Below are 20,795 nucleotides of genomic sequence, written 5' to 3'. Positions count from 1 at the left end.
AGCCTAGGCAGACGATAGCGGGCGCCAGATCTGCACTGTCGTCTAGGGTTGATGTGCCTAGTAGTAATACCAAAGACAGTACCAACTCTGTGTCGTCCGTGGACTGGGTCCTACACAAAGCATCCTCCATTCATGCTGAAAAAGGATAATTTTACTCTTTTAACTAGCTTTAATGGCGAGCCGTCGAATAAAAAAAACTGAAGCTGGTTGAGATAATGCCAAACGTGAAGAAAGCTGCCATTAAGGCAAAGGGTGGCTACTTTGAAGAATATCAAATATAAAATACATTTGTATTTGTTTAACACTTTTTTGCTTACTACATGATTCCAAATGTGTTATTTCATAGTTTCCATGTCTTCACTATTATTCTACAATGTATAAAATAGTACAAATAAAGAATAACCCTTGAGTAGTAGGTGTGTCTAAACTTTTGACTGGTAATGTACATCCCAAACCTTTAAAAATACACCCATTTAAGAAATGATAACACAATACAGTATTATTGTAAATTAAATGTTATCTCTATCTGCAATGTATTCAAAGCTTGATGTATTATTTTAACAGCTTTATTGAGTGATGCAAGCAATGAAACATATTGAAAGAATCCTCAGAAAATAAATGCATAACCACTTGTATTTGCCCATGTTTCTTGTCCTGTGAGTCCCCTTTCAAGCTCACCAGCTTGACCCCTTTAAGGTTCTCTCTCTATTCTGCCTTTCGCTGTTTCCTCTCCCTCTTCTCCCTCCTTGCCTACCTGGCCCCTCCCTCCCCTCTTCAGATGCTGCTGGCCTTCAGGGGCTCATAATCACTATTACTCATAAGCCCCTACCCCCCCAGCAAAGCTCTCCTCTGTGGTCCTTCGTGCCTCACGGGACAGCCTTTCAAACCTCCTCAGGAACACGACCATGGCACCCAGCAGCCCCACCTGCACCGCCACAAACACAAACAGAAAGACCTGGGAGGCCAGTGCCAGGTCACAGTACCAGTAGTGACAGGACTCCAAAACCTCCTCCTCAGCCAGGTAGACCACCAGCCTTCCCCGCAGGCCGGGAGGGGAACTGCAAGTGACATTGCTGTGTCCCACGTAGTCGACAGGCTGTTTGAGCAGCCAGGAACGCAGGTAGAGCACGCCGCAATCACACGCCCAGGGGTTGCCATGGAGAGAGACAGAGCGGAGGGAGGAAAGGGAGTCCAGCAGGCCGTTGGGGAGCGTGGTCAGCTGGTTGTCGTGGAGACGGAGCTCGATGCTGGCAGGAGGGAAGTGGGAGGGTAAAGAGGAGGTGGTGAGGGTGCGGCTGCTGCAGTCTACCTGACCACCATGACAGGAGCAGGACAAGGGACAGCCTGATGACCCTTCAACCCTCCCTGGGGTCAGCAAGAGGAGGAGCAGACCCAGGAGTTGGGTCACACATGGCAGGAACCCCCTCATCATCACTGCCAACTCTGGAGAGGGAGGGAGGGTGAAAGGATGGAGAGAGAGAGAGAGAGAGAGGTAGGGAGACATATGTCATACTGGAAGGGTGGAGGAGAAACAATACCAACTCATGTCTGTGGATGTCTCTGCCATGTGAGGGATGCAGATATAATTTTAGTGTGAGTGTGAAATTAGTCATTAAAATAGAATATGTATCATTCCAAGCAAGGGAGATAGCAACCCAAAATGCCTTTTCACACTGCATTGTTCTTAGCACAAGGCTAGACTGGCCCTGTGCGGGGTCATTCCTACACTGTGGTACCCTTTTCTGTCCACAGGAAATATCACTTCTTATTTAGTGTTAAATGTGGATTCCAGGCCTCCTGGGTGGCGCAGTGGTTAAGGGCGCTGTACTGCAGCGCCAGCTGTGCCACCAGAGACTCTGGATGTGCGCTAAGCAGTAGGGCTTGGTTGGGTTGTGTACCGGAGGACGCATGACTTTCAACCTTCGTCTCTCCCGAGCCCGTACGGGAGTTGTAGCGATGAGACAAGATAGTAGCTACTAAACAATTGGATACCACGGAATTGGGGAGAAAAAGGGGTACAATTATTATTATTTTTTAAATGTGGATTCCAAAATGCTTTAAATATAAGGTCAGATGTCCTTTACCTCAAGAACACAAAAATATGGATATTGAACACTTTTTTTTCAATGGATAGCGTTTTTGCTTTGTTCCTGGGTGTTATTCATCAACTTCCACAAGAAATATAAGCCTTAAACTACAATCTTACTTCATTATTTTGTAGTCCTAGTTCTCTCTGATAAAAGTATTTTTTCATAATTATTGTATTTATTATTATTTTATTTGATATTTTTATGTGTGACTGATATCCCTTTTGTTCGTTGTTCACTCACTATGGCTAATTTGGGCTTCAAATGTCCAGCCTGTTAGGTTCCACCCTGTTGGGTTTATGCACCTAACAAGTTGGGAAAATGCACCACCCCAAAAATATGTGCCTTTTTTTCTGGAGTTATGAGGTCCACAAAAGGCACCGCATTGTATGAATGACCCGGCTAGCTTAGCCAGTGTTCACACAAACATTTGTTAACCTGGGCTAAGCATTAGCCCTGGGCTAAGGATTCCGCTGGTGTAAAGTACTTAAGTAAAAATACTTTATAGTACCACGTACGTTGTTTTTGGAGGTATCTGTACATTACTTTACTATTTATATTTTTGACTACTTTTACTTTAACTTCAATACATTCATTCCCTAAGAGAAATGTACTTTTTACTCCATACAGTGTATATTTCCCCTGATATCCAAATGCGCTCCTTACATTTTGAATGCTTAACAGGACAGGAAAATGGTCCAATTCACACACTTATCAAGAGAACATCCCTGGTCATCCCTACTGCCTCTGATCTGGCGGACTCACTAAACACAAATGCTTTGTTAGTAAATTATGTCTTGAGTGTTGGAGTGTACCCCTGGCTATCTGTAAGTTTATAAAACACACAAATTGTGTTTTCTGGTTTGCTTAATATAAGGAATTTGAAATTATTAATACCTTTACTTTTGATACTTAAGTATATTTTAGCAATTACATTTACTTTTAATACTTGAGTAAAAGTGAAAGTCACCCAGTAAAAGTCTAAAAGTATTTGGTTTTAAATATACTTTAGTAATTATGATGATTGGATACTTTTTCCACCACTGAAGGATTCACACACTTGTACTCCAAAGCCCCGAGCTAACGGACAATTTGGACCAACATTCTATCTCTGACTCGCGCCCAATGTTATAAACGCTAAGACATTTATTAATCCATTAATTCCTCTTGCTTCTGGGCTAGCATTTGATTTCTTCTTGCTTCTGGGCTAACATTTGATTTCCTCTTGCTTCTGGGCTAGCATTTGATTACCCTTGTTCTGGGCTAGCATTTAATTTCCTCTTGCTTCTGGGCTAGCATTTAATTTCCTCTTGCTTCTGGGCTAGCATTTCATTTCCTCTTGCTTCTGGGCTAGCATTTAATTTCCTCTTGCTTCTGGGCTAGCATTTCATTTCCTCTTGCTTCTGGGCTAGCATTTCATTTCCTCTTGCTTCTGGGCTAGCATTTAATTTCCTCTTGCTTCTGGGCTAGCATTTAATTTCCTCTTGCTTCTGGGCTAGCATTTCATTTCCTCTTGCTTCTGGGCTAGCATTTCATTTCCTCTTGCTTCTGGGCTAGCATTTAATTTCCTTTTGCTTCTGGGCTAGCATTTCATTTCTTCTTGCTTCTGGGCTAGCATTTCATTTCCTCTTGCTTCTGGGCTAGCATTTGATTTCCTTTTGCTTCTGGGCTAGCATTTCATTTCCTCTTGCTTCTGGGCTAGCATTTAATTTCCTTTTGCTTCTGGGCTAGCATTTCATTTCCTCTTGCTTCTGGGCTAGCATTTGATTTCCTCTTGCTTCTGGGCTAGCATTTGATTTCCTCTTGCTTATGGGCTAGCATTTGATTTCCAACAGTGATGGTTTGTATAAACCTTGCTGTCTGCCTGTCAGACATCAAGAAACAATGTTTCACTTTTGAAATTCGATCTTGCTGCTGTGCAGAGAATGCTGTCAGCGAACTAGATATCAACTTTCCTGATCCAGGCGAAATCATGCAACAATATTATTATTATGGATATATGCAATGCTGGAGTGGTGTAAAGCTCGCTGCCATCGCACTCTGGAGCAATGGAAACGATCTGGCAGTCCGATGGACGAATCTGGGTTTGACGGGTGCCAGGAGGAGCTACCTGTCCAAATGCATAGTGCCAACTTTAAAGTTTGGTGGAGGAGGAATAATGGTCTGGGGCTGTTTTTCATGGTTCGGGCTAGGCCCTTTAGTTCCAGTGAAGGCAAATATTAATGCTACACAATAAAAATTACATTCTAGACGATTCTGTGCTCCCAACTTTGTGGCAACAGTTTGGGGAAGGCCCTTTCCTGTTTCAGCATGACAATGCCCCTGTGCACAAAGCGAGGTCCATACAGAAATGGTTTGTCGAGATTGGTGTGGAAGAATTTGACTGGCCTGCACAGAGCCCTGACCTCAACCCCATTGAACACCTTAGGGATGAAACCCTACTAATACACCACGACTGGTATACCCGAAGTAACCGCACGAGGAGGCTATAACAGACTTCCTCCATCGCGATGTTCCTCTAAGGCCCTTCTGCTAGCTTGCTAGCCCCGGCCTGCTAGCTCTCTGAATCGCCTTGTCTCCAGCTAGCCTAATCTACTCACTGGACCCCTATGATCACTTGGCTACGCATGCCTCTCCCTAATGTCAATATGCCTTGTCCATTGCTGTTCTGGTTAGTGGTTATTATCTTATTTCACTGTAGAGGCTCTAGCCCTGCTCAATATGCCTTAGCCAACCAATTTGTTCCACCTCCCACACATACAGTGACATCACCTGGTTTAAATGTGTCTAGAGACAATATCTCTCTCATCATCACTGAATGCCTAGGTTTACCTCCAATGTATTTACATCCTACCATACCTTTGTCTGTACATTATGCCTTGAATCTATTCTATCGCGCCCAGAAACCTGCTCCTTTTACTCTCTGTTCCGAATGTACTAGACAACCAGTTCTTATAGCCTTTAGCCTTTAGCCGTACCCTTATCCTACTCCTCTTCTGTTCCTCTGGTGATGTAGAGGTTAATCCAGGACCTGCAGTGCCTTGCTCCACTCCTATTCCCCAGGTGCTCTCATTTGGTGACTTCTGTAACCGTAAAAACCTTGGTTTCATGAATGTTAACATTAGAAGCCCCCTCCCTAAGTTTGTTTTATTCACTGCTTTATCAGACTCTGCCAACTCAGATGTTTTAGCCGTGTCTGAATCCTGGCTTAGGAAGACCACCAAAAACTCTGAAATGTCCATCCCTAACTATAACATTTTCCAACGAGATAGAACTGCCAAAGGTGGTGGAGTTGCAATCTACTGCAGATATAGCCTGCAGAGTTCTGTCTTACATTCCAGGTCTGTACCCAAACAATTCAAGCTTCTACTTTAAAAAATCCACCTTTCCAGAAACAAGTCTCTTACCGTTGCCGCTTGCCATAGACCACCCTCTGCCCCCAGCTGTGCCCTGGACTTCATATGTGAATTGATTGCCCCCCATCTATCTTCAGAGCTCGTGCTGCTAGCAGACCTAAACTGGGACATGCTTAACACCCCGGCCATCCTACAATCTAAGCTTGATACCGTCAATCTCACACAATGAACCTACCAGGTAGAACACAATGAACCTACCAGGTAGAACCCCAAATCCGTAAACACGGGCACCTTCATAGATATCATCCTAACCAACTTGCACTTCAACTACACCTCTGCTGTTTTCAACCAAGATCTCAGTGATCATTGCCTGCATCCGTAATGGGTCTGCGGTCAAACGACCACCCCTCATCACTGTCAAACGCTCCCTAAAACACTTCAGCGAGCAGGCCTTTCTAATCGAAATGGCCCGGGTATCCAGGAAGGATATTGACCTCATCCCTTCAGTAGAGGATGCCTAGTTATTCTTTAAAAGTGCCTTCCTCACCATCTTAAATAAGCAGGCCCCATCCAGGAACAGATATATCCCTTGGTTCACTCCAGACCTGACTGCCATTGACCAGCACAAAAACATTCTGTGGCGTACTGCATTAGCATCGAATATCCCCCGTGATATGCAACTGTTCAGGGAAGTTAGGAACCAATATACACAGGCAGTGAGGAAAGCTAAGGCTAGCTTTTTCAAACAGAAATTTGCATCCTGTAGCACAAACTCAAAAAAGTTCTGGGACACTATAAAGTCCATGGAGAATGAGAGCACCTCCTCCCAGCTGCCCACTGCACTGAGACTAGGAAACACTGTCACCACCGATAAATCCAATTGACAATTTCAATCAGCATTTTTCTATGGCTGGCCATGCTTTCCACCTGGCTACCCCTACCCCGGTCAACTGCCCTGCACCCCCCACAACAACTCGCCCAAGCCTCCTTCACCCAAATCCAGATAGCTGATGTTCTGAAAGAGCTGCAAACTCTGGACCCCTACAAATCAGCCGGGCTAGACAATCTGGACCCTCTCTTTCTAAAATAATCTGCCGAAATTGTTGCAACCCCTATTACTAGCCTGTTCAACCTCTTTCGTATCGTCTGAGATTCCCAAAGATTGGAAAGCTGCCTCGATCATCCCCCTCTTCAAAGGGGGAGACACTCTAGACCCAAATTGCTACAGACCTATATCTATGCTATCCTGCCTTTATAAGGTCTACGAAAGCCAAGTTAACAAACAGATTACTCACCATTTCGAATCTCACCGTACCTTCTCCACTATGCAATCTGGTTTCAAAGCTGGTCATGGGTGCACTTCAGCCACGCTCAAGGTCCTAAACGATATCATAACCGCCATCGATAAGATACATTACTGTGCAGCCGTGTTCATCGACCTGGCCAAGGCTTTCGACTCTGTCAATCACCACATTCTTATTGGCAGACTCAACAGTCTTGGTTTCTCAAATGACTGCCTCGCCTGGTTCACCTCCTACTTCTCTGATAGAGTTCAGTGTGCCTGTTGTCAGATGTCGCTCTTGTTGCTGATGATTCTCTGATCCACCTCTACGCAGACGACACCATTCTGTATACTTCTGGCCTTTCTTTGGACACTGTGTTAACTAACCTCCAGACGAGCTTCAATGCCGTACAATTCTCCTTCCATGGCCTCCAACTGCTCTTAAATGCAAGTAAAACTAAATGCAAGCTCTTCAACCGATCGCTGCCTGCACCTATCCGCCTGTCCAGCAACGGTTCTGACTTAGAATATGTGGACAACTACCAATACCTAGGTGTCTGGTTAGACTGTAAAATCTCCTTCCAGACTCACATTAAGCATCTACAATCCAAAATTAAATCTAGAATCGGCTTCCTATTTCAAAACAAAGCATCCTTCACTCATGCTGCCAAACATACCCTTGTAAAACTGAACATCCTTCCGATCCTCGACTTCGGCGATGTCATTTACAAAATAGCCTCCAACACTACTCAACAAATTGGACGCAGTCTATCACAGTGCCATTCGTTTTGTCATCAAAGCCCCATATACTACCCACCACTGCGACCTGTACGCTCTTGTTGGCTGGCCCTCGCTTCATACTCATTGCCAAACCCACTGGCTCCAGGTCATCTACAAGTCTTTGCTAGGTAGTCCCGCCTTATCTAACCTCACTGGTCACCATAGCAGCACCCACCCGTACCATGCGCTCCAGCAGGTATATCTCAATTCCACCTTTGGTCGCCTTTCCTTCCAGTTCTCTGCTGCCAATGACTGGAACGACCTGCAAAAATCACTGAAGCTGGAGACTCATATTTCCCTCACTAGCTTTAAGCACCAGCTGTCAGAGCAGCTCACAGATCACTGCACCTGTACATAGCCCATCTGTAAATAGCCCATCCAACTACCTCATCCCCTTACTGAATGTATTTATTTATCCTCCCCCTTTGCACCCCAGTATCTCTACTTGCACATTCATCTTCTGCACCTCAATCAATCCAGTGTTTAATTAACACACTGTACAGTGCCTTGCGAAAGTATTCGGCCCCCTTGAACTTTGCGACCTTTTGCCACATTTCAGGCTTCAAACATAAAGATATAAAACTGTATTTTTTTGTGAAGAATCAACAACAAGTGGGACACAATCATGAAGTGGAACGACATTTATTGAATATTTCAAACTTTTTTAACAAATCAAAAACTGAAAAATTGGGCGTGCAAAATTATTCAGCCCCCTTAAGTTAATACTTTGTAGCGCCACCTTTTGCTGCGATTACAGCTGTAAGTCGCTTGGGGTATGTCTCTATCAGTTTTGCACATCGAGAGACTGACATTTTTTCTCATTCCTCCTTGCAAAACAGCTCGAGCTCAGTGAGGTTGGATGGAGAGCATTTGTGAACAGCAGTTTTCAGTTCTTTCCACAGATTCTCGATTGGATTCAGGTCTGGACTTTGACTTGGCCATTCTAACACCTGGATATGTTTATTTTTGAACCATTCCATTGTAGATTTTGCTTTATGTTTTGGATCATTGTCTTGTTGGAAGACAAATCTCCGTCCCAGTCTCAGGTCTTTTGCAGACTCCATCAGGTTTTCTTCCAGAATGGTCCTGTATTTGGCTCCATCCATCTTCCCATCAATTTTAACCATCTTCCCTGTCCCTGCTGAAGAAAAGCAGGCCCAAACCATGATGCTGCCACCACCATGTTTGACAGTGGGGATGGTGTGTTCAGCTGTGTTGCTTTTACGCCAAACATAACGTTTTGCATTGTTGCCAAAAAGTTCAATTTTGGTTTCATCTGACCAGAGCACCTTCTTCCACATGTTTGGTGTGTCTCCCAAGTGGCTTGTGGCAAACTTTAAATGACACTTTTTATGGATATCTTTAAGAAATGGCTTTCTTCTTGCTACTCTTCCATAAAGGCCAGATTTGTGCAATATACGACTGATTGTTGTCCTATGGACAGAGTCTCCCACCTCAGCTGTAGATCTCTGCAGTTCATCCAGAGTGATCATGGGCCTCTTGGCTGCATCTCTGATCTGTCTTCTCCTTGTATGAGCTGAAAGTTTAGAGGGACGGCCAGGTCTTGGTAGATTTGCAGTGGTCTGATACTCCTTCCATTTCAATATTATCGCTTGCACAGTGCTCCTTGGGATGTTTAAAGCTTGGGAAATCTTTTTGTATCCAAATCCGGCTTTAAACTTCTTCACAACAGTATCTCGGACCTGCCTGGTGTGTTCCATTGTTCTTCATGATGCTCTCTGCGCTTTTAACGGACCTCTGAGACTATCACAGTGCAGGTGCATTTATACGGAGAGTTGATTACACACAGGTGGATTGTATTTATCATCATTAGTCATTTAGGTCAACATTGGATCATTCAGAGATCCTCACTGAACTTCTGGAGAGAGTTTGCTGCACTGAAAGTAAAGGGGCTGAATAATTTTGCACGCCCAATTTTTCAGTTTTTGATTTGTTAAAAAAGTTTGAAATATCCAATAAATGTCGTTCCACTTCATGATTGTGTCCCACTTGTTGTTGATTCTTCACAAAAAAATACAGTTTTATATCTTTATGTTTGAAGCCTGAAATGTGGCAAAAGGTCGCAAAGTTCAAGGGGGCCGAATACTTTCGCAAGGCACTGTATATAGACTTTTTCTACTGTATTATTGACTGTATGTTTGTTTATTCCATGTGTAACTCTATGTTGTTGTTTGTGTCGAACTGCTGTGCTTTATCTTGGCCAGGCCGCAGTTGTAAATGAGAACTTGTTCTTAACTAGCCTACCGGGTTAAATAAAGGTAAAATAAATAAAAATACAAATTGGAATGCCAACTGCAAGCCAGGCCTAGTCGCCCAACATTAGTGCCGACCTCACTAATGCTCTTGTGGCTGAACGGAAGCAAGTCCCCGCAGCAATGTTCCAACATCTAGTGGAAAGCCTTCCCAGAAGAGTGGAGGCTGTTATAGAAGCAACGGGGGACCAACTCCATATTAATGCAGATCATTTTGGAATGAGATGTTCGACGATCCTTTTGGTCATGGAGTGTATATGAGGATTTGAAAATTATATCTAACCTTTGATCTTAATAACAATTCAGTTATACTCCATAGTAGTTGTTTTCTAAAGAGGAAACAGTTGTCAGACATTTTTATAACTACCACTGGAATTTATCTTTGACAGGTTTTTCTGACATCTTAGACCATTCTCTCAAATCAAATTTGATTGGTTGCGTACACATATTTATCATGCTTGTGATATCATACACAGAGAAAGCCTAATCAAACAGTTAATTAGGTTACAGTCATAGTGAAAGGTGTTATGGTCTTGTTATGGTCAGGAGAGGGTGCCTTACCTTCCCTGTTGTGTGTGGTCGTAGCAGGAGTGTGTGGTCGTAGCTGTTGCATGTGTTCATAGCAGGAGTGGTTTGCAACTCATCACTCAGAGGCATGAGAGTGTATAAAAGTCCAAGCTGGCCTGCACTGATAAAGCACCCTGACACTCACATATGGTTGACACACACTACTGATTGGACACAGGAAGAGTATATTTATTTAATGTCAGCAGCATTTTACTCCTTATCACTGCCATAGAGGCTCCTGTCAGGGAAGCCTTATTTAAGCTTCAGGGGGGTTTATGGATACAGTTAATACTAACACTACTGGCCCCTATTGATACATCTCTACAAACTATCCACAGATCAACAGTATTTTACCATACTGTATGTGACAGACCACAGTACACTAGCTTAGCAGCTAAGCTTCCTACTTCTCTGGGTGCAACCCAGGATAAACTTTCCCCACAACGGCTCGTAGGTTCACCGTCTACAGTAACTATACTATAGCTGCAGCAAAGCCCTCATCATTCAGCTCCAAACAGTCAGTTCGGTTAGTGATGGATCTGACTGTGGGCCAGAGGGGAAGTGAGGTCCAAGGAGATACGTTGTGACTCAGCACTTTATTCAGCTACAGTAGCCTGACTTCCCCCACACAGGCCTGCCTGCATGGGGCCTACAGGATGTCTCAGGGGCTGTGTCTCAAATGGTACCCTATTCCCTATTTAGTGCCCTTACTGCCCTAAGGCTCTGGTCAAAAGTAACGCAATATATTATAAGGGATAGGGCGTCATTTGAGAACCAGTCAAGACCTTCCTTGTAGAAATATTAGTGTCAGTAAGATCGTACTAGAAACAATAGGCTATTTATATAATTTTTTTCAGATGAAGATATAATGAAGAAACACTGATATGAATCAAGACTGTTTATTCGTCCTCATAACCTGGTCAGTAGTTCCACCACGACCTCTGAGCGCTAGCACTATAAAAAGCCACAATCACCATCCTGTATGACACAGCCAGAAGGCAGCATAAACTTCACACACACACAGATATGCCATATTGGACAGAAGCATATACAGTAGCTCCTCTTAAAATGTGGCCTCTTTTTCCCATCCCATAGTGGTACTGTGGCATAGGTCATAATGCATTTCAGAACAAACACATTGCATCATATGAGAGAGTGGAAATCCAGCTGTAAGCAGATTTGAGTAACTTCGGCATGCTTGCTCATGCACCCCTTACTGTTCTGTCCCTACTTTTTCATTTGCTATGTACTGTATGTCAGAGGGGCTCAATTCACTGTAAGGTAAGCAACTGGCGCTAGAGACATGTTCAATCTAATTCACAAGCACCAAAACATGAGAAAGGTCTTCTCAACTTCTCAACAAGTCGAAGTAGAGACCAGCAGTAAAAAGTTAATGTTACATTTATGTTCAGATTCTTAGGTAGCCTATTGTTCATTAGTCTGTAGCTAGAACATACAAGAAATGCCACTAAGAAAGGGAAAGCAAATTCTCACAGTTTCAAAGCAGAACAAGGTTCTCGTAATAGAGGGTGATACATATGGAAACACGCAGGCACACACACTCACACGCGTTCAACATCAACAAGGATTCAAACTTTAACATCAGTAATATCGCTGTTTTACAAAACATTTTGTAATGCGTCTTCATCACCTGACAGAATATCCCAAAAGTATTCACCATATTTATAAATTGGATACATTTAACAGGTCATTTATATGACATGTTTATGTTATGTCATATGTTACTAGGACCGTCAATAATATTAATGGGGTTCAAATGGACACAAGATACAGTAAAAACACCACATTTCTCGTTGCAGGACAGACCAAATATGCAAGCACCAACAAACAAATGACCAATGAACATGCAGCTACTGTTTTCCCCCAACACAGTGCTGATTATATCCAGGGGTGAAAGTAAGCAGGTCCTGTACGGCGTACCAGCAAAATAAATAGTGGGGGTACACTGTACCGGTAAAGCATGAGCCTGTCACAATAATTAAAACATAGTGATTCCAAGAAAACTGTAGGCTTATATACTATTACTTATCATTACCGCATGAAGAATGAGCGAACAGACAAAAACGATTGGGTTACGCTCGAAAATGCAGCGTGGTTCGACAATAACACATACATTTTGCCAAGGCAGAGATAAGTGGCCGAGACGGGCGTGGACAGCAGAGGACGCATCAATTCAGGTTACAAGACTTTTGTAGGCCTAGTGAATGACCATCACAGAATGTCATTCACTAAACGTTTTGGTGTTTTGCAACTGATGTCTCTTAGCATTTATCAAATGGCAGGTGCACAGTGCAAGGATGCGGGAATTATTTTAGAGTCGAATAATGTGCGCGGGAAGCCTATTGGAGTAATTGTTTGACAATCAGATGAAAACATTATGACTGGTTGTGTTTATGATACATTAATAAGTAGGCCAATACATTTTAAAAGTTAACAGTAATCTTTACTATTAGGTCACAGAGATCCTATTAAATTAATAGGGATTCTATAACTAATTATATTATTAGGCCCATAACAAAATGGCGTGCACGTGCACGCATAGGAGGTCCTCTTTAAATATACTTTCACCCCTGATTACATTTTAGTTGGTATGTAAGTAACATGTCTGAAGTTGTGGTTGTAGTTCAGTTGCCAGCAGATGGGGCTGTAGCTCACTGGTCCTTCCCATCATGGATCTGCTGCTGCATCTTATTTAGCATCTCTTGCATCCTCGCCAACTGCAGAGAGAGAGAGAGAGAAAGAAGGGGGGTGGGATAGAGAGAAAGTGTGCGAGAAAGACACAGAGAGACAGAGAAAGTGAGAAGTTAGAGAGGAGGTAGAGAGAGAGTACGAGGGGTAATGCCATTTTTGTCCTTTCTAGGATCTCTCTATAAACAGGAGACTATCCTGTATAGGTGATGTTACCCATGATGACATAGCAGTTTACCTCTTCATCTTTCATCTTGATGAGTCTGTCTGTCTCCACATCTGGGGGGGATAGGGGCAGGATGGGGATCGGGCTTTCCATGCGGTTGTCGTGCGTCAGTTTACTAAGGGAAAAAAACATAAGGAACATGAATACTGACTCACACAAGGGCAATATTAATAAAGACTTCAGATATAAACTATAAACCAAGCACCTCATACTTTCGGTCTTGCACTCTGTCTGACCTCTACAACAGGGTTTCCCAAACTCGTTCCTGAGGCCCCCTCTGGGTGTACATTCTGGCTTTGCCCTAGCTTTGATTATTTAAAGTTACTGTATAATGCTAGGGCAAAAAACAAAATGTGCACCCAGGGGGGGCCCCGGGACCGAGTTTGGGAAACCCTGCTCTACAGTATACACACAGACGCACATACCTGGTCATGTCCTGTATACACTGGGCTCTGTAGTTCTCATAGTGCACATCACATGTCACGTCTTTGAGGTCATGCATGTGAGAGCGAATCAACATGTTCCTCAGCTTCACAAAGTCACAGTGAGACTGGTTCTCCACTGAAACACAAACAGACAGAAAGACTGGGTCATTTTACACTGACATGATTTGCTTAGATAAAACATTCCTCTCTGTTGTATCCACCAGCAGTGATGCACTGTATCCTATTAGGAACAGGGCGTTTTCTGAGCAAGAAAACTGAGCCTAATCATAATGCATTGGTTGAGACATAAGGGTAGATAGAGGTTGTTTTTCATAGTTTGAGTTTCAGTCATTTTTCTTTCAAAAATTGTAATAATATGTGAGGAATGTTCACCATGCAACTTAAAGAGTCAAAGCCCTAAGTAATATTGATCTGTGTTGTCACCCACCTTCCACAATACCCCATGGATAGAGTCTCCCTCTCACTCTCTGGCCCCTGGCCTCAACCACTGTGTTACTGCCAATCACTGCTAACGGACAGCATTCCTACACACAGAACACGTGCGCACACACACACAGGTTAGGATTTGGCATGATAGATTGACATGTTAGAAGGTATGGTTGAGTTTGGTTGACTCTATTCTTAATGTTCGGTCTCCAGTTGTGTGTCTCACCTTCAGTTCTTTGTCCAGTTGTTTGAACTCCTCGTCCTCATCAGAGTCACACTCTGGGAACTGGTACACCTTAATGCCAAACCTCTCAATTTCCTCACGGACCTACATGCACAAACACACGAACACACACACACGCGCAAACACGTGGCACCACACATTGTGCTGGGTGAGCAACTTCCAATCTTCCAATCATAATGTGACACCTGCTTCAGCAGTTTTAGTCTGTCTGCTGTGTTGAACTCACCCTGTCTTTGAGTTTCTTGATCTCATTGGGAGTGAGACAGTCAGCCTTGGCAATGAGAGGAACCACGTTCACTTTCTCATGGAGAGCCTTCATAAACTCAACATCTACTGGACGCAGTCTGCAAGGGAGAGGAGATACCCCGCCTGGTCAGAGTATGTGCGTGTGTACCTGCATGCACGTGTGAGTTTTCATGGAGACTAAGTGCATTCTGACTGAGGTGGGCAGTAATAACAGTGTTTGCTGGTTGAGTTGTATTGGTGCTGTTTACATAGTATACTCCTGTCATCATACTCAGGATGTGTTATTACTATATATACCTGTCATTACACTATCACATTCCTGTGTATGTATGTGTGTGTGTGTGTGTGTGAGTGTGTGCGTGTGTGTGTTTGTGTTACCCGTGTCCGAACGGAGGAATGAAGTAGAGGCAGCAGTGGACTCTGTTGTCCTGTATATTCTTCCTGTTCAGTCCACTCTCATCTCTGAAGTACTGCTCAAACTGCTGGTCGATGTAGTCTGTGATCGGCTTCCAGCTATATACAGTGGGGCAAAAAAGTATTTAGTCAGCCACCAATTGTGCAAGTTCTCCCACTTAAAAATATGAGAGAGGCCTGTAATTTTCATCATAATTTGCAAATAAATTCATAAAAAATCCTACAATGTGATCTTCTGGATTTTTTTTCTCATTTTGTCTGTCATAGTTGAAGTGTACCTATGATGAAAATTACACTTGACTCAGAACTTGCACAATTGGTGGCTGACTAAATACTTTTTTGCCCCACTGTACAAGATGAATTTCCGCTATCATTCCTATTTTAGGTCAATCTTCTAACCCAGTGTTTCCCAACTCCAGTCCTAGAGTTCCCCAACAGCACACATTTTTGTTGTAGTCCCAGACAAGCACACCTGATTCAACTTGTCAACTAATCATCAAGCCCTTATTGAGTTGAATCAGGTGAGTTTGTCTGGAACTACAATGGAACTACAATAAAAATGGGAAACACTGTTCTCACCTGTAAAGAAGCCTCAAAGAGATTTAGCTCACCATTCATTGTTGTTGACAGCGTCTCCAAACCCTGGCGTGTCTACAATGGTCAATTTGAGCTTCACTCCTTTCTCCTCAATGTCCACTGTATGCTTAATGATTTCCACTGTCTGGTTGATGCGCTCTGAGAGAGGGAGGGACGGATAGAGAAAGGGAAGAGAACCTCTAATGAGATGGCATTTTAAAATTGCTCTAGTTTACATTTTAATGTATGTGTGTGTTACTCACCCTCAGCGTTGAGTAGTTTCCTGTCCTTGTACAGGTCTGTGAGGAACAGGCTGTTGACAAGAGTAGATTTACCCATACCAGACTCCCCTGTAACATGATATACATATTACATACACTGAACAAAAATATAAGAGCAACAATTTCAAAGATTTTACTGTGTTACAGTTCATATAAGGAAATCAATTGAAATAAATTCATTAGGCCCTAATCTATGGATTTCACATGACTGGGAATACAGATATGCATCTGTTGGTCACAGATACCTTAAACAAGAAAGGTAGGGACGTAGATCAGAAAACCAGTCAGTATCTGGTGTAACCACCATTTGCCTCTTGCAACGTGACAAATCTCCTTCACATAGAGTTGATTGTGGCCTGTGAAATGTTGTCCCACTCCTCTTTAATGTGCAAAGTTGCTGGATATTGGCAGGAAATGGAACACGCTGTCATGCTCAATGGGTGACATGTCTAGTGAGTATGCAGGCCATGGAAGAACTGGGACATTTTACACTTTCAGGAATTGTGTACAGATCCTTTCGACATGGAGCCGTGCATTACCATGCTGAAACATGAGGTGATGGAGGTGGATGAATGGTACAACAATGGGCCTCAGGATCTCGTCACTATCTCTGCATTCAAATTGCCATCAATAAAATGCAATTGTGTTTACTGTCCGTAGCTTATGCTGCCCATACCATAACCCTGCTGCCACCATGGGGCACTCTGTTTACAACATCTGCCATCTGCCCGGCTGCACAGTTGAAATCTGAATGAATTTGTGAAGAGCACACTTCTCCAGCGTGCCAGTGGCCATCGAAGGTGAGCATTTGCCCACTGAAGTCGGTTACGACGCCAAACTGCAGTCAGGTCAAGACCCTGGTGAGGACAACTAGCAGGCAGATGAGCTTCCCTGAGACAGTTTCTGACAGTTTGTGCAGAAATTGTTGTGCAAACCCACAGTTTCATCAGCTGTCCAAGTGGCTGGTCTCAGACGATCCCACAGGTGAAGACACCGGATGTGGAGGTTGTTACATGGTCTGTGGTTGTGAGCCCGGTTGGACGTACTGACAAATTCTCTACGATGACGTTGGAGGCGGCTTTTGGTAAAGAAATTAGCATTTCATTATTTGGCAACAGCTCTTGTGGACATTCCTGCAGTCAGCATGCCAATTGAACGCCTCCACAAAACTTGAGACATCTTTGGAATTGTGTTGCTTGACAAAACTGCACATTTTAGAGTGGCCTTTTAATGTCCCCAGCACAAGGTGCACCTGTTTAATGGTCATGTTGTTTAATCAGCTTCTTGATATGCCAAACGTGTCAGGTGGATGGATTATCTTGGCAAAGGAGAAATGCTTACTAACAGTGATGTAAGAAAACAAATTTGTGCACACAATGTGAGAGAAATAAGCTCTTTGTGCATATGAAAACATTTCTGGGATCTTTTATTTCAGCTCATGAAACATGGGACCAACACTTTAGATGTTGCTTTTATATTTTTGTTCAGTATAACATGTTTCTAAACAACCACCAACACACACAGACACACACAGCCATCAACACTAACACTGAGTCAACATTCATGAAAACACATGAAGTACTTAATATCACTGGGTTGTTTTACTTTTACTACAGTAAATGCTACAAACAATACTTTCACTGACCGGCGACCATGAGAGTGAAGTCAAAACCCTTTTTCACTGACTTCCTGTGCACCTGGTTAGGGAGGGTGGCAAAGCCCACATACTGCTTCTCCTGAGAGAGAGAGAAAGAGAGACAGAGAGAGAGACTCAGTCACACTCACACAATAGGTAAACGAACATACAATATCCTCAGTCGGATATCTATTCAAAGCAACATTCCTAAGACCTAAATCAATTAGGGAAAAATTGCCATTTAAATTCAAATACAGCTCAAATTCAAACTCAACTCACAGTCAACCCACAAATCCCTTGACAATAGCAGGGGAGAAAGTCTCTAAGACCTGGCGCTGAGCTTTTTCCACACACACCAACAGACACACATAAAAAACACACAGACACAGTGAGAGAAAGAGAGAGAAAAGTATGACTGATCTATAACATTTCCACCACACAATGGCTGTCTATCTTGCAGCTCTCCTCATCCCCTTCTGACACCATTCACACATCATCCAAAGCTTCTCCTTACTCAGAATCTACAGTACTGAAGACCCCATACACACACACACACACACTAACAGCCTTACCAGTCTACCAAGGCCAGAGTCTGGCAGCCAACGGAGGGTGACAAAGGCTGTATTGATCAGACATAAATGGCCTATTTTAAACCCCAAACAAACACAAACATGCCAAAGAAATAATCAGTCTATAACAAGTTGTCATAATTTGTCATGTGCATTCTCGACAGCTCCTCGGGCAAGGCTTACATACACACACACGCATACACACGGTCACAGCATACATAGACATGGAAGAGAGCTCGTGCTGAAGTCACACACACAGAGAATTGGGAAATCTATATCAATGAGTAATCATACAAACATCTGACTTACTTCTAGGGTGTGTGTGGGAACAAATATGCCACAGTCAGAACAAACAAACTACCCATAAATCTGTCATGAACGCATCAGGACATAACTTAAGAAAACAGTATGTTCTATATTCCATACTAATATGACATGTTAGAGAGAGAAAGATGGTGTTTCTATGAGAGTTTACTGACCTGTGTGTGTGTGTGTGTGTGTTAAATGTCAATTTCTCTTTGACATTGACCCCCTCTCCCTTCTCTTTCCTCTCCTTTCTCTCTCCTCTCATTCCCTATCCTCTCTCGCCTGTCACGTTCCAGTTTTTTACCTTCCGCCTCGCGGTTCTGACTCGAGGGCACAGCAAGCGTTCCACTAGTTTCTCCTGCAGCATGATAGCATCCATAACAAGCCAGCACGACACCCACAGGGAAAAGGTTTTCCAAAGGACAAAAACAGAGCAACCTCCTCACAACGCTTCTCTTATGCACCCCTCTACTCTCTACCTCTCCGTCAGTCCACTCTCTTCTCAATACACACACCACTTTCCTGTTCTCCCTCACTATGTCTTTGTTCCTCCTACTCTCCTCCTCTCTTTCTTTCTCCTCTTTCTCTCCTCTGTCCCACAGCGCTCTACTGCTCCCTGTTCAGACAGGTAGGGGGGAATTCTGAGGGAGAAAGGGAGAGAGCGAGAGCTAGGGGGTAGACAGGAGGAAATAAAATGGTAGGACAGAGTGAGAGAGGTAGTAAGAGGTAGCAATTTAGTGGAGGAAGAGAGGGACAGAGGGGGAAACTGAAGGAATAAAACACACTCATTCATTCACCACATAGTCCCTCCCCCTTTTCCACCATTAGAAAAATAAAGCATTCACTGCTACAGTAATGACCTACAGTATAGCAGCCTAGAGCAGAAAGAGCACAAAAGAGAGAAGCAGACAGACGAGAGGGCTAAATAATCTAGCTCATATCTGACCCTAATAGTGATAAGTTGTCAAAGAACAACACAGTGTCTTATAGCAGAGACACAAACTATTTGTGTGGTTCAAGTGTGGACTTGTAAAAGACAGTAACCTGTCACACAGAGCTGAGTGAAGCTTAAAGGTCCTCTTAACCCAGCCCTGGGATGACGATAGCAAGAGATGTGTGACTCAAAGGCTATATGAAGAGACGAGCCGACGTCTAGACTGGACATTAGCCATACAACAAAAGGCCCCTGCTGTGGAAATTACACTAAAAGTATCAAAGGAAACGTTCTCTCATTAAGTTAAATCAAAGTTTATTGGTCACATAAACAGTTTAGCAGGTGTTATAGTGGTGCAACAAAATGCTTATGTTGCTTGCTCCTAAGAATGCAGTCAAATGTCAATTAAAAGAACGGAGGGACGAATCCTGGACGTTCAACCCAAATAGCACTGTAGCTGTATCAAAATGCAATCTAGACATATGTACACCGGGGGAATTTACACAAGATAAGCTCATGTAGATTTAATATAGTGTGAGTTACAGTATGTTGTGAATCCAGTATATAAAGAAATATGCTGTAACGAGTGTCGTCGGAAGGATGAGACCAAGGCGCAGCGTTCTTTGAGTTCCACATAATTTATTAACGAAGTGAAACTTTAGAAAAGACAAAACAATAAATAATTCAACGACCGAACAGCTTCGTTGTGCAAACTACCTGCACACAAACAAAGAACAAGATCCCACACAGGAGGAGGGAAAGGGCTGCCTAAGTATGATCCCCAATCGGAGACAACGATAGACAGCTGCCTCTGATTGGGAACCACACTCGGCCAGAAATAAAGAAATAAAGAACATAGAATGCCCACCCAAATCACACCCTGACCAAACCAAAATAGAGACATAAAAAGGCTCTCTAAGGTCAGGGCGTGACATATGCAGTTTGTAAAAACAGTATAACAAAAACACAATGTACATTAGTAGAAATATTTTAATAAACGATGTCGGGGATACAGTATTCACCCGGGTGCAGAATGCAGCCCGACAGAATGCTCTCAATGGTGCATCTGTAGAAGTTTGTGAGGGTCTTAGGGGCTATGCCGAATTTCTTCTGCCACCTGAGGTTGTAGAGGCGCTGTTGCGCCTTCTTCACCACAATGTCGGTGTGGCGAGACCATTTCAAGTCCTCAGTGATGTGCACGTTGAGGAACTTGAAGATTTTGACCTTATCCACTGTGGCCCGTCGATGAGGATGGGGGCGTGCTCCCTCTTCTGTCTCCTGTAGTTCACGATCTGCCCCTTTGTTTGGTTGACGTTGAGGGAGAGGTTATTTTCCTGGCACCACTCCACCAGGGCTCTAACCTCCTCTCTGTAGGCTGTCTCATCATTGTTGTTAATCAGGCCTACCACTGTTGTGTCATCAGTAAACTTGATGATT

The 20,795-nt window shown here is 43.4% G+C and overlaps 1 protein-coding gene and 1 pseudogene across 3 annotated transcripts in view; both read right to left on the bottom strand.

Moving 5' to 3' along the window:
- Positions 1-550: 550 nt before the first annotated feature.
- Positions 551-10,428, bottom strand: LOC139389383 (platelet glycoprotein Ib beta chain-like; annotated as a pseudogene).
- Positions 10,429-11,228: 800 nt separating this feature from the next.
- The window catches only part of LOC139389663 (septin 5a), a 33,041-nt gene continuing 23,474 nt past the window's right edge, over positions 11,229-20,795 (bottom strand). For 2 of the 3 annotated variants that reach the window (XM_071136538.1, XM_071136539.1), the window contains 10 exons: positions 17,559-17,649; positions 15,896-15,982; positions 15,668-15,791; positions 15,021-15,155; positions 14,623-14,740; positions 14,379-14,480; positions 14,154-14,250; positions 13,706-13,841; positions 13,293-13,395; positions 11,229-13,083 (listed from right to left, as the gene is read on the bottom strand). In XM_071136538.1, coding sequence (XP_070992639.1) covers positions 13,018-13,083; positions 13,293-13,395; positions 13,706-13,841; positions 14,154-14,250; positions 14,379-14,480; positions 14,623-14,740; positions 15,021-15,155; positions 15,668-15,791; positions 15,896-15,982; positions 17,559-17,649 — 1,059 coding nt within the window. In that variant the 3' untranslated portion in view covers positions 11,229-13,017. Of the gene's footprint in view, positions 13,084-13,292; positions 13,396-13,705; positions 13,842-14,153; positions 14,251-14,378; positions 14,481-14,622; positions 14,741-15,020; positions 15,156-15,667; positions 15,792-15,895; positions 15,983-17,558; positions 17,650-18,728; positions 18,958-20,795 lie in introns of those variants that run through there. The other variant, XM_071136537.1, reaches the window with a different exon arrangement.

This window comes from Oncorhynchus clarkii, chromosome 30, assembly GCF_045791955.1.
Source record: "Oncorhynchus clarkii lewisi isolate Uvic-CL-2024 chromosome 30, UVic_Ocla_1.0, whole genome shotgun sequence".
Classification (NCBI taxonomy): Eukaryota; Metazoa; Chordata; class Actinopteri; order Salmoniformes; family Salmonidae; genus Oncorhynchus; species Oncorhynchus clarkii.
The sequence above is the reverse complement of the archived record's forward strand: the minus strand, read 5'-3'. Positions and strand labels throughout refer to the sequence as shown.